The sequence below is a fragment of the Diceros bicornis genome, chromosome 12 (genome assembly GCF_020826845.1).
Source record: "Diceros bicornis minor isolate mBicDic1 chromosome 12, mDicBic1.mat.cur, whole genome shotgun sequence".
Classification (NCBI taxonomy): Eukaryota; Metazoa; Chordata; class Mammalia; order Perissodactyla; family Rhinocerotidae; genus Diceros; species Diceros bicornis.
The window spans coordinates 38247325-38260575 of record NC_080751.1 but is presented as its reverse complement, the minus strand read 5'-3'; the positions used below and the strand labels follow the sequence as shown (position 1 = coordinate 38260575).

The 13251-nt window shown below is 56.9% G+C and overlaps 1 protein-coding gene across 2 annotated transcripts in view; it reads left to right on the top strand.

Annotated features, from left to right (window-relative positions):
* Positions 1–12677, top strand: part of TTC7A (tetratricopeptide repeat domain 7A) — a 121528-nt gene extending 108851 nt beyond the window's left edge. Inside the window, exons 20-21 of one of the 2 annotated variants that reach the window (XM_058551295.1) lie at positions 7590–7700; positions 9771–12677. In XM_058551295.1, the coding sequence (XP_058407278.1) occupies positions 7590–7700; positions 9771–9992 (333 nt within the window). In that variant the 3' untranslated portion in view covers positions 9993–12677. The remainder of the gene's footprint in view (positions 1–7589; positions 7701–9770) is intronic. The other variant, XM_058551296.1, reaches the window with a different exon arrangement.
* Positions 12678–13251: the final 574 nt, after the last annotated feature.

Here is a 13251-nt window from a genome sequence, read left to right as displayed (position 1 = left end):
TCAGACATCCCCCTTTGAGAGCTCTCTGAGGGCAACGGCCATGAGGGATCACTGACGTCTGCCACATGGAGAACACAGAAGGATCAGGAGAATGGCTCCAGTATAACTCTTAGAAAAACAGTATAACTCTTAGAATAGTCTAAGCACAAACTCAGGAATCAGCTGGTGGTGTTGCCAAGAAAATGGAAACGTCATGGGGGAGGAGCTGGACCAGGTCATCTGTATAAGGACCTTTCCAACTCCGAGAGGCCTTGAAAACAGATTAGAACAGAGACTCCCAGCTCAGCTATCATTCCCACTGCCCTAAGTTCTTACAGGATTTCTAGCTCAGGCCCATGTGAATGTTCAGCGTCGGTTGAAGGAAGCTGGCACAGCCGCATCATACATGTTCCCCTTACACAGTTCCCCATTGCCTTATGTCTGCCCAGCGAATGTTTGCTTTTTGCAAGGCACATCCTCCTTCCTCCTGCAATTCAGACATTAGCTCCTCTGATAAATGCCTCCCCGGAGGTTACATCCAGAAACTCGATTAAGGAGGTGGGAGGGAGGATGTGGGCTCTGTCATTAGGCCTGCAGCCAGCAGAGATGTCTGCCTTCCACTGCGCTCACGGATATGAGCCTGCCGTCTCAGTCCCTAAAACCCGATGAAATCCAATAACGAGTACAATTTTGAAGTAACAGTGTACCATTTTTCATTTATATTTATTATTGTTTGTAGCTATTTTCCTGAAATTGAGGCAGTTTCCAAGGGTGGGTTTCCATGGTAACTGAATAGCTGTCCAGAGTGACTCCCTACAGATGTTTCTGAAATGGTCCCTTTTCTCTTCCTGGGGTGCCTTGCTGATTTGATGAAATTGGAGCAGGTCGGAGCCAGGCCTTCCCACTGTTCGGGTTACAGGCAAGCAGAGGGACGGTCGGCTCCAGCGTGGGCAGCCCATCCCCTTTCCACACACTCTGCTCCTGCCAGCATCTCACACATAGGCATAAACAATAGCAAATTTCAAGCCTGGGGAGAATTTACTAAGCACTTTTCCCAAAAACACATGAACACTTTAGCGTGTTGATCTTCAGCGTTCCCTGATCTAAGTGGCTTGCCTGTCCTGGCCTCAGACTCAGGACATCTGGGATCTAATCCTGGCTCTGGCGCTAATTCACTCGGGTGACTTAGGAAAAGACACGCTTAACTTCCACACTCCTGATGTCTCCTTTTGTAAATGAATAATAGTCTTCATCATTCCTGGACCGGTGTTCTCATCAAATGAGATGATGCATGTGAAAGTGCTTCTGCAAGTCTGCAATGCAATATCAGAGAAGGCAAAACACAGCATATATGCCACCACTCTCCAGTCCCTCACCCATGATAGACATTGCTAATCAGTCACAGCACTTTTTCCCACTCAGCACAGATGTGACCTTGGGATCTTTTTCACCATAGTACAACATGATGGGACCCACTACCTGTCAGTCTAAGTCAGCTTGACATTTATGTAAGGGATTCATTGTGAAAATAGTCGGTCGAGAATGAGTGAGATACATTAGACACATTAGTTGTCTCAGCCCTTGTGAACTCCGGAGGTTGGTGCATCCTTAGAGAATTATCCAGAGAAATGAACATGGAGGGGAACTGGTATCCCCCCATAGAGTCATTGCCAAGGCAGGTTCCCAGGAAGGACATCCTGGCCTTACCACACCACTGTGTCTCTATGAGGACATCGCCTCTGATAGGTACAGGGGGAAGGAGAGGCACGCCTCTCCTGAGAGCACTGGGTCCCTCTGAGCTCTCTGCGGTCGTGGTTGAGTCCCACTCTCTGAGGTCTGGAAGGAGGAGGTGGAGATACACTCAGTGAGCTGTGCGGGTGCCAGGTTCAGCCCTACAGTCCTTAGGGTGGGATCGTCAAACACCAGGAGGCTGACGTGGGGGCCTCTTTCTGGGGCTGTGTACATGGGACAGGAGATTTGGGGACAGGCTGGAGAGAGCCTCTGGGAGTAGAAGGCTGTTGCTTTCAGGAGCCAGAGTTCAGGCATTTGCAGGAATATGAACTTTGGCCCAGAAGCAGGTTCTCTACTCTCCCCATCCTGCTGCCCTCCCTGCCCTGGATGTGACAGGAGACGTTTCCATGGTTCTGGCTCCACCCTGGGCTCAGCTTAGGCTTTTCCACCCAGGTCAGGCAGGAAAGAGACGCCTCTTTGGCGGTGCTCTGCCAGGGAAGAGTCTCGACCGTGCCCACAGCAGTGTGCCAGAGGAGTCTGTGCCGTCAGGCTCTGGTCCTGCAGGCTGCCACCTCCACCAGTCTCAAAGATGACCAGGTCACTTCAGGAGACTGCCAAGTTTGGGAAGGAAAAGGCCTGCTCTCTGCAGATGGAAATTCCCAATGAAATCTCAGGAGCAGGTCCTGACAGTCTCTGCCAACTTGGTCTCAGCCTCCCCTCCAGGTAGCTGGAGACCCCACTCACTCAGCCTGGGTGTGCAGAGTTTAATTTACTGGCAGAAGAATCTAGTTAAGAAGGGGAAGCCTGAACTTTACCTCCTGCCCCTGAGGAAACATGAGAAAGGAAGCAGGCTTCCCAAGATCAGCAGAGGAGTTGGCCCCCTGGTGACACTGCTTTTCAGAGAGGGCTTGGCCGAGAAGGGAGCTCAGGCAGCCTGCACCCATCTCTCTGAACCTGTCTCTGCCCTGCCACCTCCCAGGAGCCCCTCTGCCCTTTGAGGGAGCAGGGATGCCTAGGGAAGGCAAGGAGCCCTGGGGGGACATCAAGGAGCCCTTGATGGAGTGTCAAGTCACTGAGACCCCTCCCAAGAAGGGGGTTCCTTTGAGGTCACCTGAGCTTAGTGGTGGGAGTGTCACTAGCCCTGGCCACAGACTGACTCACTCTCCCTGCCCTCCGCTTGGCTGAGCTGGGAGTATGGATGCTTTAGTGCAGCCTTTCTCACTGCAGAAGACAGCTTGAAAGCCTCAGCCCTGGGTGGGCAGGTGTGCCTGCATCCCTGCCGCCTGTGTTTGTGGGTGGCACCCCGCCCTCCTCTCCCAGGGGCACACTCTCGGGGTAGGGCTTCCTGGCCCTTCTCTGGCCAACTTCCCTGCTCCTCATTGGTCCCTGCCCCTGGTCATGCTTTCTTCTTGCGACAGAGCTCCAGGCTCCTGCTGGCCCATCCCCCAGAACCTCTTCCTCCTCGGGCTCCCCAGCAGCAGGGGAGACAGTCCTGCATGAGCTTTGGCTCCTGTGACGTAATTCCCCGGGATGCAATTTCTGAAGCAGTTGTGACCACGTGACCTGGCCCCCTTCTCTCTCCATGTGCCCTTGGAAAGACGGGAAGACACCATTTCTGTCACCATTGCCCTCTGATGAGAGCGTGACGATGAATATTCCCTGCCTTAGTTTCCTCTCGCTTCAGCGTGGAGCCGGCTGTCTCCTTCTTTAAGTGGGTTTGGGGGATCAAGGGCACAGCCAGGGTGTGCAGCTACCCCCGGATGGCCCCAGAGCCTCTCGCCCCCCCTCCCCAGGCTGGAGCCTGCTGCAGCTCATCTGAAGTCCCCAGAAGCTCCCCACCACCATCCCCGCCCCTCCCGGCCCTGAGGTGCTGGGTGGGGCCTTTTGCAGGTGCTCCAGGAACCCAACAGAAGGTTCTGCTCTCTGAGGCCAAAGAGGTGAACTCTGGCTGCACAGAGCTTCCCCTCTTCCCCTCCCCTGGCTGGCCGCATCCTCAGTCCTGGAGGGCAGGACGGGACAGGGGACACACCTAAGATAGACAACCAGCCCTACCAGCCCTCAAGTTTATGGGGGCACTAGGAGATTACTTACCCTCACTAGTTCAGTTTTCTATCAAATGGGGATAATAATTCAGGCCCTTGTGACCTCAAGGGGTAGTTTTAGGGCTCAGATGAGCTGAGAGCTGTGAAAAGATAACTCGGGCATTTTTGTCACCATTCATGTGGAAGACTTGGTGGCAAGTGGCCTGAGCCCCACCTTTGACTAAGCTGCTTGACCTCGCTGCTGTGGGGCGAGCGTCCTTGACCCAAATGTCTTTGTGCTGCCCGGTGGCCCATGGTGCCAGCCGGGTGCTGAGAAGGCAGGGAGGGGGTGTGGGCGGGGACCAGGGACCTCAGAGCTGCCTTTGGGATTGCCTCTGGGGCTGGTTGGCTGGGGTGGTTTTTAAGCCCCCGCTATCAGAGCCCGGAGGCTGGAGCACAGCCTTTGAGACTGACTGACCTGGGCTTGAGTCCCACTTTGCCTACACTCGCTGTTTAACCTTGGCCGGCTTCCTCCACCTCTCAGAACTTCAGTCTCTTTGTCTATAAAATGGGAATCACAATGGCAAGTCCTGAGGGCTCTCATTAGTATTAGGTTAAATAATTCTGAAAGGTGACAGCCCCGTCGTTGGGGTTACTTTTTTCATTCTGAAGTGCATCTCCCAGGCCAGGTTCAGACCGTCTTGGTCTGAGCCCCAGACTCTCTGTAGTGGAGCCGCTCGGTCCACACTGAGCCACCAGGCCACTCTGGCCAAGGCACAGACATGTAGTACATGGGCCCCAACTGCCCTGTGGCTGGGACAGGAGCATGCACAGTGCAGGCCCGGCTGCCCTTAGCTGAGAGCCGTAGGCTGGTGTACCGGCTCCTGAAGTCCATAGCAACCCTGATGAGGAAGTGGACGGGAGTTTTCTGTGTGCCTGTCATAGAATCAGATCAGAACCAGACTTAAGTGCTGTGGGCTTAATGTAGCCCCAGAATCGATGGTCTGAAAGACTCACCGTGTCTGGAGCGTGCAGCAGGGTCCAGCCCTTTCCGCTTTGTTCAGGAGGCCAGCACAACCCCCCAAAACAGGCCATCACCACTCTCTCAGGCTCTGCCTCCTGCTCAGCGTGGGGGAGCTTCTGCCATGGGACCCCTCCTCACTGCCCATCATGGGGTGTTCACTTCTAGACCTCAGGTCCAGAGGCCTCCCTACAGCCTCCTGACCTAGCCCTGGGGACTGTGCCATGCTCCAGGGTGGGCAGAGCCCCCAGCCGGGCTGTCATGTGAAACCAGCCCAGAAAGCTGGGGGAGGAAAGGCCCAGCCCCCTGCCTAGAGGTGGGGCTGGCAAGGGAGCCCCCCAGAATGTGACTTATCCTCTCGTCAAGCCAGTGCTTACCCGTGAGCCTGGCCTGTGGTCCTCTGAAGACAGACAGCCCCCACCCCAGCCCAGAGGCTCACTGGTGTCCTTCAACATCTCGCCTCTGGAGGCCCCAGGAGGAGGAAGGACAGGTGTGGGTTCTGCCACACGAGGAGCACAGCCACCTCTGCTACCCCGGAAGACCTCCCCTAGGCTGGGCTCTGAGTGAGTCTGGGGGCTCTCTCAGCAGGGGCCTTTCCTATGAGGGTCTAGGGGAGATCTGGGGGAAGCTCCTCAGCCAGGCATTGGGTGGGGTCTACAAGGATCTGTGCCCCTCCCTGCAACAGGGAAGTAGGGCCTTCCTGTGCCCTGGCTCCAGGAGGGATGTGGTGATGTGTGGCTAGGTTCTCAGCTGGAGTCGCCTCATTCCCAGTCTGGTTGGACAGGTTGAGGCTGACACACCTGGGAGAGTCTGGAATGCCTGGAGAGCCTGGGCTGGGGCTGGAATGTGGGCCTCCCTCGCAGGGCGTGTCAAGGCTCTAGGGTGGGTGAAGGGAGGGAGCCTTGCTGTGGAGCAGCCTCAGAGGTGGCCCCACCATGGGCTCCTCCCTGCAGCCCCCTGGTCCCCAAGCAGGGGACTCCAGGGACCAAGAGGCTCCAGCAGCCTCCAGCTGATTCCCAGCTTCCCAGCTGGAAAGGCTGTTACAGAATCCCAGGAATGTGCCTTGAGCTCAGAAAGAAAATTCCCAAAATAACTTCTATAAATACTTGAGGGTAGGGGCGGGGAGGGAGCTTGCAGCCTGGCCTGCAGCTGGCCCAGCACTAGGGGCTGCTTCCAGGGCAGGCCTCCCTGCAAAAGAAGAAAAAGGCACACAGAGCCGGGACCTTCCTGCTGCCTCCCCTCTGGGGGACGATGTCAGGCACTGAGTTAATGGGCTGAGATGGTGTGCGGTGGCAATTCTTCTTTGTTTTTTGTTTTTTGTGAGGAAGATCAGCCCTGAGCTGACATCCGTGCTAATCGTCCTCTTTTTGCTGAGGAGGACCGGCTCTGAGCTAACATCTATTGCCAATCCGCCTCCTCTGTTTCCCCAAAGCCCCAGTAGATAGTTGTATGTCATAGTTTCACATCCTTCTAGTTGCTGTATGTGGGACACGGCCTCAGCATGGCCGGAGAAGCCGTTTGTCAGTGCGCGCCCGGGATCCGAACCCGGGCCGCCAGTAGCGGAGCGCACGCATTTAACCGCTAAGTGCAGTGGCACTTCTGAAAATGGAAGGCAGGACCCTTCTTCCCCTTCATCCCAATCCCAGCTGCAGCCCCTGACCCCATCCTGTACCTCCGCAGAGAACCTGGTCTCCTAATGGGGAGGGTCCCCTGCAGAGTCCCATACAAAGCTGAGACCACATCCCAGCTGGGCCCTGGGCCCCTCGGGCTGCCTTTGTGGCCCTAAGCAGGTCACTAAGCACACATAAGTGCCTCTGGTGTTGAGCTGCTGTCCTGTGGGGAACAGCGAAGCAGACAGGAGCCAGGGACCCTATCCCGCTCAGCCCAGGAAGGGGCAGGGCAGGGATCACATACAAGAGCTGGCAGTAACAGAGCACAGTCTCAAGGTGACAGTGAGGCAGGAGGTGCCGTCCTCGGGGAAGGCTTCCTGTGGGAGCCAGCTCCTGGCTAGATGAGATATGGCCAGATGCTGCCTCCTCCCTGAGATCTGGGAAGGAAGGGAAGAAGAAACAGATGAAGTCGGGAATTTGGGGGACTTCCCTCAGAGCCCTGCACCTCCCTGAGCGGCTGTAGTCGACCCTGGCCCCTCTCACAGGTGCAGTGCCCGATCACCATAAGCAGCTTGTACATCACTTTCTAGTCCCTGTGGGTGGGCAGCACAGCTGTGGCATCTCCCAGGTGAGGATCAGAAGCTGAGAGCCACCTAGCAGGTCTGGTTTCTCTCAGTGCAGGGTGCCCCCTGGCCAGGGTAGGGAGGAGTCAACAGGGACATGTGGATGAAACTGTGTTCCCACGATCTCCCTGGAGACCTGTTCTTTGGGCAGCTGGGAGTGGGGATGCCAGGAAGGTGACAGTGGGCCCTCAGCACAGCGCTGGGCTGGGGGCACAGCAGGTGAGACCTCGCATCTTCCTGGGGCGGGCCCTGCCCAGTTGTCAAGCAGCAAACAGCTCTGAGTTGCTACCAAACATGAACGGGCTGGTGTCTCGGGCAGGTGGCAGCGGATCCTGTTACAGGCCCTGGGCCTCCAGGCCCCAGCCTGACCCCGGCCCGGTGTCTCCTTTCAGGCTCTAAGGTCAGCACCCTGGGGTGGGGGGACGTGATCCAACCCCACCCCAGACCACAGTCTTCCCCCACAGAGAGCCTTGCCCTCTAGAGAAATCAGCTGTTCCACCCCCACCTCGCCCCCACAGGACCCTCAGCTCATCCTGGGGACACTTCCATTTGCTGTCTTCCCACCACGTGCCCCAGCTGCACAATTTCAAATTCATCATTGCAGAATCCTCACAACAGCCCACGAGGAAGGACTGTTCTGTTCCCCGGTTTACAGAGGAGGAACCTGCGGCTCAGAGAGAATGGGCCACTTGCCCATGGTCGGCACTTGTCCGTGGTGAGCTGGGATTCCAGCCCAGCAGATCTTCTGGCTGTGGAGCCCTGGGCTTTTTCGTCTACACGGAACATGCAGGGGAGCCTACTGCAGACCTTCCAGACTGAGAGTAAAACCAACATACACACACGCACGTACACACCCTCTTCAGCTCGCAGACACATCTGGCCCCTTCCCAAACACCCACACACTTCTTGAGATCAGGGGTTTTCAAACTTGTTTTTTAGCAGTTTAGCAGTTTGTTTGAGCCCTCTTTTCAAACAAAATCTCGTGTGGAAGCTCAATATAGAAAACTTAGTGTGTAAAGGCCACTGCAGCCCCGCCCCCTTTCTGGGAGGCCCTGCTTGCCTTCCCCCTCTGTCCTCTGTCGCTCCCCCGTGGGCAGCACTCACAGGGCTCAAACCTTCCATTTTTGGTGCTTAATTTTGGTGTCTGGCTGCCTGTCGTCTCGCCTTCCTTCCCTCCTCCCTGTGGGCCTGTTCCATCGTGAGCTGATCAGGGTCCAGCTCCCAGGTCGTGCAGGCAGAACAGGTTGGCCTGGAGCCCTGCTGGCCAGACTGGGCACTGCCCTCCAGGCCTGGGCAGCCCTGAGTCAGCACTGCTCCCATCTGGCCTGAGGCTCCGCCCTGCCACGGCTCCCCTGTCCTCCGCCCCATCTGTGTGGTTCCCTGGGGACAGCTCCAGCTCCATCTTGGGTTGAAGAAGAGGCACTGTGGCTACAACTCTCCTGTGCTTTCCTGCCCCCCTGGCCACAGGCCCGCCAGCCAGCGCCTCTGGAGCAGGGGAGGCTTTTCCTAGGGCTTCGTGAGCGCCATCTTTCACTCTTGCCTAATTGGTCGTGTTCCAGGCTCTCCGAGGACTTTATGAAATCAGGCATGTGCATCTTCCCCAGTGGGTCTCCATAGCAACAGAGAGCCTAACTCTGGGGAGCTCAGTGAGGAGGAAAATGTTCCAGCTAAAAATGTACATGGCTGTCAGTGGGCGGGCACCCGAGAGGGGGCTCAAGGCACATAGAAGGCAGCTCCCCACCCCATCCCCCGCCTGTTCGTGCTTTACCTCATGTCGTTGAACGAGAGGAGAGCCACCTGTGCTGCCATCCCATGCCACCTTTGAGGGCTGGAACACAAATCAGTGGGACGGTGCAAAGCAGCCTTTCCGGGACCAGAGGGTGAAAGGGGGCCCTGGCCCCTCCCCTTGCTCACCACCCTGTCCCCTCACCCTTCCTGCACCCTTCCCAGTGTGGGTGGAAGAGGACATAGAAGGGACAGGGTGCCAATTTCACGTCCCAACCCCTTTTTGTGACAATTCTTGTCACTTCCTCTATCGCTCTGGCAACAGGGTTGTTGGAGCCAAACAGCAGGGCCAGGCTTCCCCGCCAACCCAGCCCATCCTCCCAGAGCCCCTCCTTTCACCCAGCATCCATCCCTGGTCCCCAGACGTCCCCAGGAAGGCCGGCTGCTGATGCAGGCAAAGGAGCTGCCCGCCCTCTCCACCAGTTTGAGGTTCTCCCCTCCGATTGTTGCATCCAAAGCTGGTAGCACACATCCCGCGGTCTCATGGCGTCCCTGGGGAGAAGGGCAGCTCTGTGTGCAGCCTCAAGGCCTGGGAGTAACAGGTTGAGGTTGAGATCTCACACGTGCCAGACAGCGTTCCAGTGCTTTACATATACTGACCCATGTAAACGTCACACAACCCTAGAGGTGGGTACTGTCGTCTTTCCCATTTACAGATAAGGAAACTGAGGGCCAAGAGAGTGGTGACTTGCCCGGGACCCCCCAGCTGGTAATGGGGAGAGTCAAAGCCAGGTCTGCTAACGTGAAAGGGCATCCCTTGGGGCCAGGAGGGACAGAGCTCCCACAGTGGGTGATCTGGGAGGCTGAGCTGGAAGCAGGGCTGGGCAGGGACGAGTAGATTTGCATGGGTAAAGGGTACCGTCACTTGACCATACCCAAGCCTGAGACTCAAGGCCCTCTCTGGCTGGTGGCCAAGCTGCTTCCCACTCCTTGCCCCGATGGCCAGGATGCCCCTGTCCCAGGTCGCCCTCACTAACCTCACCCTGTGCTTGCTCCCCAGGGTCTGATGCTGAGTCGGCTGGGCCACAAGAGCCTGGCCCAGAAGGTGCTGCGGGACGCCGTGGAGAGGCAGAGCACCTGTCATGAGGCGTGGCAGGGCCTGGGCGAGGTGCTGCAGGCCCAGGGCCAGAGCGAGGCCGCTGTTGACTGCTTCCTCACCGCCCTCGAGCTGGAGGCCAGCAGCCCGGTGCTGCCCTTCTCCATCATCCCCAGAGAGCTCTGACTGCCCTGTGGCAGCAGGGAACTTGGGTGGGTGGGGGGGTGGGGGTGGGGCCTCAGGGAAATACATCTCTAGGGAACACTTGTGCAGGCTGCAGCCCTAGTTCTCCTCGCCTCCCGCACCCCACCCCTGCGTTCTCTCCAGGGCCAGCTGGCTCTGGGAGCTGCTCGTCTGGAGCTGGGTGGGCCAGATTTGCATCAAAAGCAAATCCCTTGCTCCTTGGGATTTAGACAGACATCATGGCATTTATGAGGAAGGAGGTAGCTGGGAGCCCACATCAGCATGGGGGCCCCTCCCCAGAGAATATGTGCATCCTCTCAATGTGCAGTAAGGGTCAATGTGGCTTGGGTACCTCCTCTGCCCGTCTAGAAGCCCTTGTGCTGCACCTGCCACCCCCCTAACATCCCTGACCCTGGATTTCCTGGCCTTGCACAAGCTCTAGTCTCGAACCTCAGCTCCCTGCTCTCCAACACCAAAAATGAACCCCACCAGCTGCCCTCTGGCTGGGCCAAGAGAGTTTTCCTGGATTCCTTCCTTGGCACCTCGGGAGACAGTCTGCTTGAACCCTAAGTGACTTGGAGTCATGGTGACTGGACCTGCTCCCCCAGGGTCCCGGCAGGGGAGCCTCACAGCTGTGCTGCACCCCACCCACACCTCTGTGCCTTTGGGAGCCCCATGGCCCTGGTCACATGCCCCAGTCTGGACAGGGTTTGGGATCACTCTCAGGTGTTGTCCAGGGCGGTCAAGACTTGAAGAATCTACTGGCAAGTGGGAGGAGCATGGACCTCTGGGTCCCTTCCCAGACTTTGAGTGAGTGGATGATGCCCAGCGTTGCCCCTCTTTGCCTGATGAGGCCACTTGGGCCCCACTGTGCTCTTCCCCTCTGCTGCCAAGTGCCTTTGGGGCCTCTGGTGTCTGGCCAGGGACACTGAGCACCGGCCCTAACTAACCTTCCGTTTCCGCCCACCCCATCTCCCTGGAAGCGTGCCCCGGCCCAAGCAGCCTCCTTATGCCCTAGTCCGAAGCCCCTAGGGTGGGCCTCAGGATACAAACGTGGCTGCTGGACCCAGCCGTAATACTTGCATCAACACATCATTCCTTCAAGCCTTACCTTTCTGGGCAATAGGTACAATGCAGATCCTCTATGGCTTATAATGTGCAGATGGGCAGTCTCCAGGACTGTCTCCAGTACATCTCACCACTCGCAGCCCGTTCTCACCTCAGGCTTTCTTGGGTGACCTGAGCCACTCCACCATCCCCTCCCCCTGGGGCCAAATGGGGACTGTGGTTGGAGACCCGAGGAGGAGATGGAGCCCAGCCCCTCCTTTGTGGTTGAACAAGTCTCTGTGTACATGGCACCCTTGTCTGCAGGGGTCCCAGGGGCTGATGGGTGGGTGTCTTCCTTGCTGGCTCCCCTAGCCCTGCTGCATGATGCTCTTGGAATTCTCCCCAAGAAGTCAGCCCCTCGTGGGCCTATCAGGAAATTCCTTTTTTATCTGCATTTGGGTTTTAGTTTTAAAGCTCCATCTGGTACATGTCTCATTTTAAGGTGTGTGGAAAGGTCAGGCGCGGGCTTCCCTGGTTTGTCGTAGCCCAGGTCTGTTCCTCGGAGGGGAGCTATTGGGGACCCACCCTCCTGGCTGCACTGGCTCAGCGCTGCACACGCCCAGGTGCTTCCCAGGGAGAGCCCGCACCCCTGGCCTTCCCACGCCCGGCCAAGGGACACTGCGGAGGACTCCGGATCCTTCAACTCTTGGTTGAAGGATCTCTCTCTCTATGTGTATGTCTGTGTATAAATATATATATATGATAGAGATCTATTTTTATTCTGGAATCCTGTTTAAAAAAGAAAGTAAACAAGAAAAAACAAGTGCTATTGCTTTGCCTTGGAGGCCCAAAGATGTTGGTAGTCAGTTCTTGCTAATAGGAAAGGCACTAAATGCATTCCACTTGAAGCATTCCCTCGGAGGAAGCCCCAGAGGGCCGGGCCAAGTCACTGACAGTTGGCAGAATAAAGAGCCCCTTGAGGGGCAGCGGGTCTGTCTGAAGCAGTGTGTTCATTCAGCGGGCAGGTGGCCCCAGAACAACAGGCCGTGGGCGAGCCGGGAGGGGAGGGGCTCTTGCAGGAGGAGAGGGGCTGGAGAAGTCCTGAAGGCTATGGCCTCGGCCACACAGGTGAGGAGGAGGTGTGAAGGGGGAGGAAGGGGACTGCTGAGGAGGTTGTGATTTGAGCCAAGTGAGAGTGGATGAGAGGGTGGTGAGGTCGGCGCTGAAGCTTAGAGGTGGGTGGGAGGAGGCAGAGAGGGGTCCACGCGGGCCTCATTCTGGCTTGCCACCTGTTCCTCAGGTGGGCCTGAGCCCCCTGCTGCTTCCAGGGCCAGACTTGTCTGGTCTGAACATCTGAACAGGAGAGACTGTCCTGCAAGCACTGCCCACGGAACACCTCCAGCACCTGGGGGAGAAGCCCAGGGGTATGGTGTGTGGGGAGGATCCAGGCCGCATCCAGAGGGGCCGCCTGCGCTGAGACGTCCATACCACTAGACTCCTGATATATGTTATATCACATGCCCATATACGACATATGCGATAAAACGTGCATTAAAATTTTGAAGGGTGACCTAAATTTACACAGAAGTTCTAGTTTCTTCGTGTGCCTCAAGGGATCATCTGGTGCACCCCCAGGGCTGCACCCACCCACTTGAAGACAGCTTGACTCACAGCTGGCCTAGATGGACCTTGGTGCTCCCGTGGCCTCACTGTGGCCTGGCCTCCCCCACCCCACCCTCAGCCCTATTCTCGGTTACAGTTTTGCTGTCCTAGTGCAGAAGTGTCTTTGAGTGCCCAGCTTCTCTTTTGCTGTGATACTTTATGTAAGGAAACACATTCACAATCTTGGGTGATTTAACAATTAGTATCTGATTACTTGTCACACACACTGACCAGCTCACGGCCCCCTGGGGTTAGGATTAAAGGCCATAGGTGGTGGTACATTATTTGCCAGCCTGGGAGAAAGGTCTAGAAGGCTCATCCTACAAAGAAGAGAATGGAGGGAGGGAGGGGAGGCCTTCCTGTTCCTGACGAGCTGACCTCAAGTTGGTCAGATGTTGGAAGGTCTGGCAGTGGTGGAGACCCAGGCCTTTCCTGACCTCCCCAATTCCAAGTCTGCAGACCCCTTATTCACACACAAACCCTCGCTGGAGAGGGAGGGAGCCAGCCCTGTGTCCAACACATTGAGCCAGAACAAGGGCTGGAGTCCAGAGAC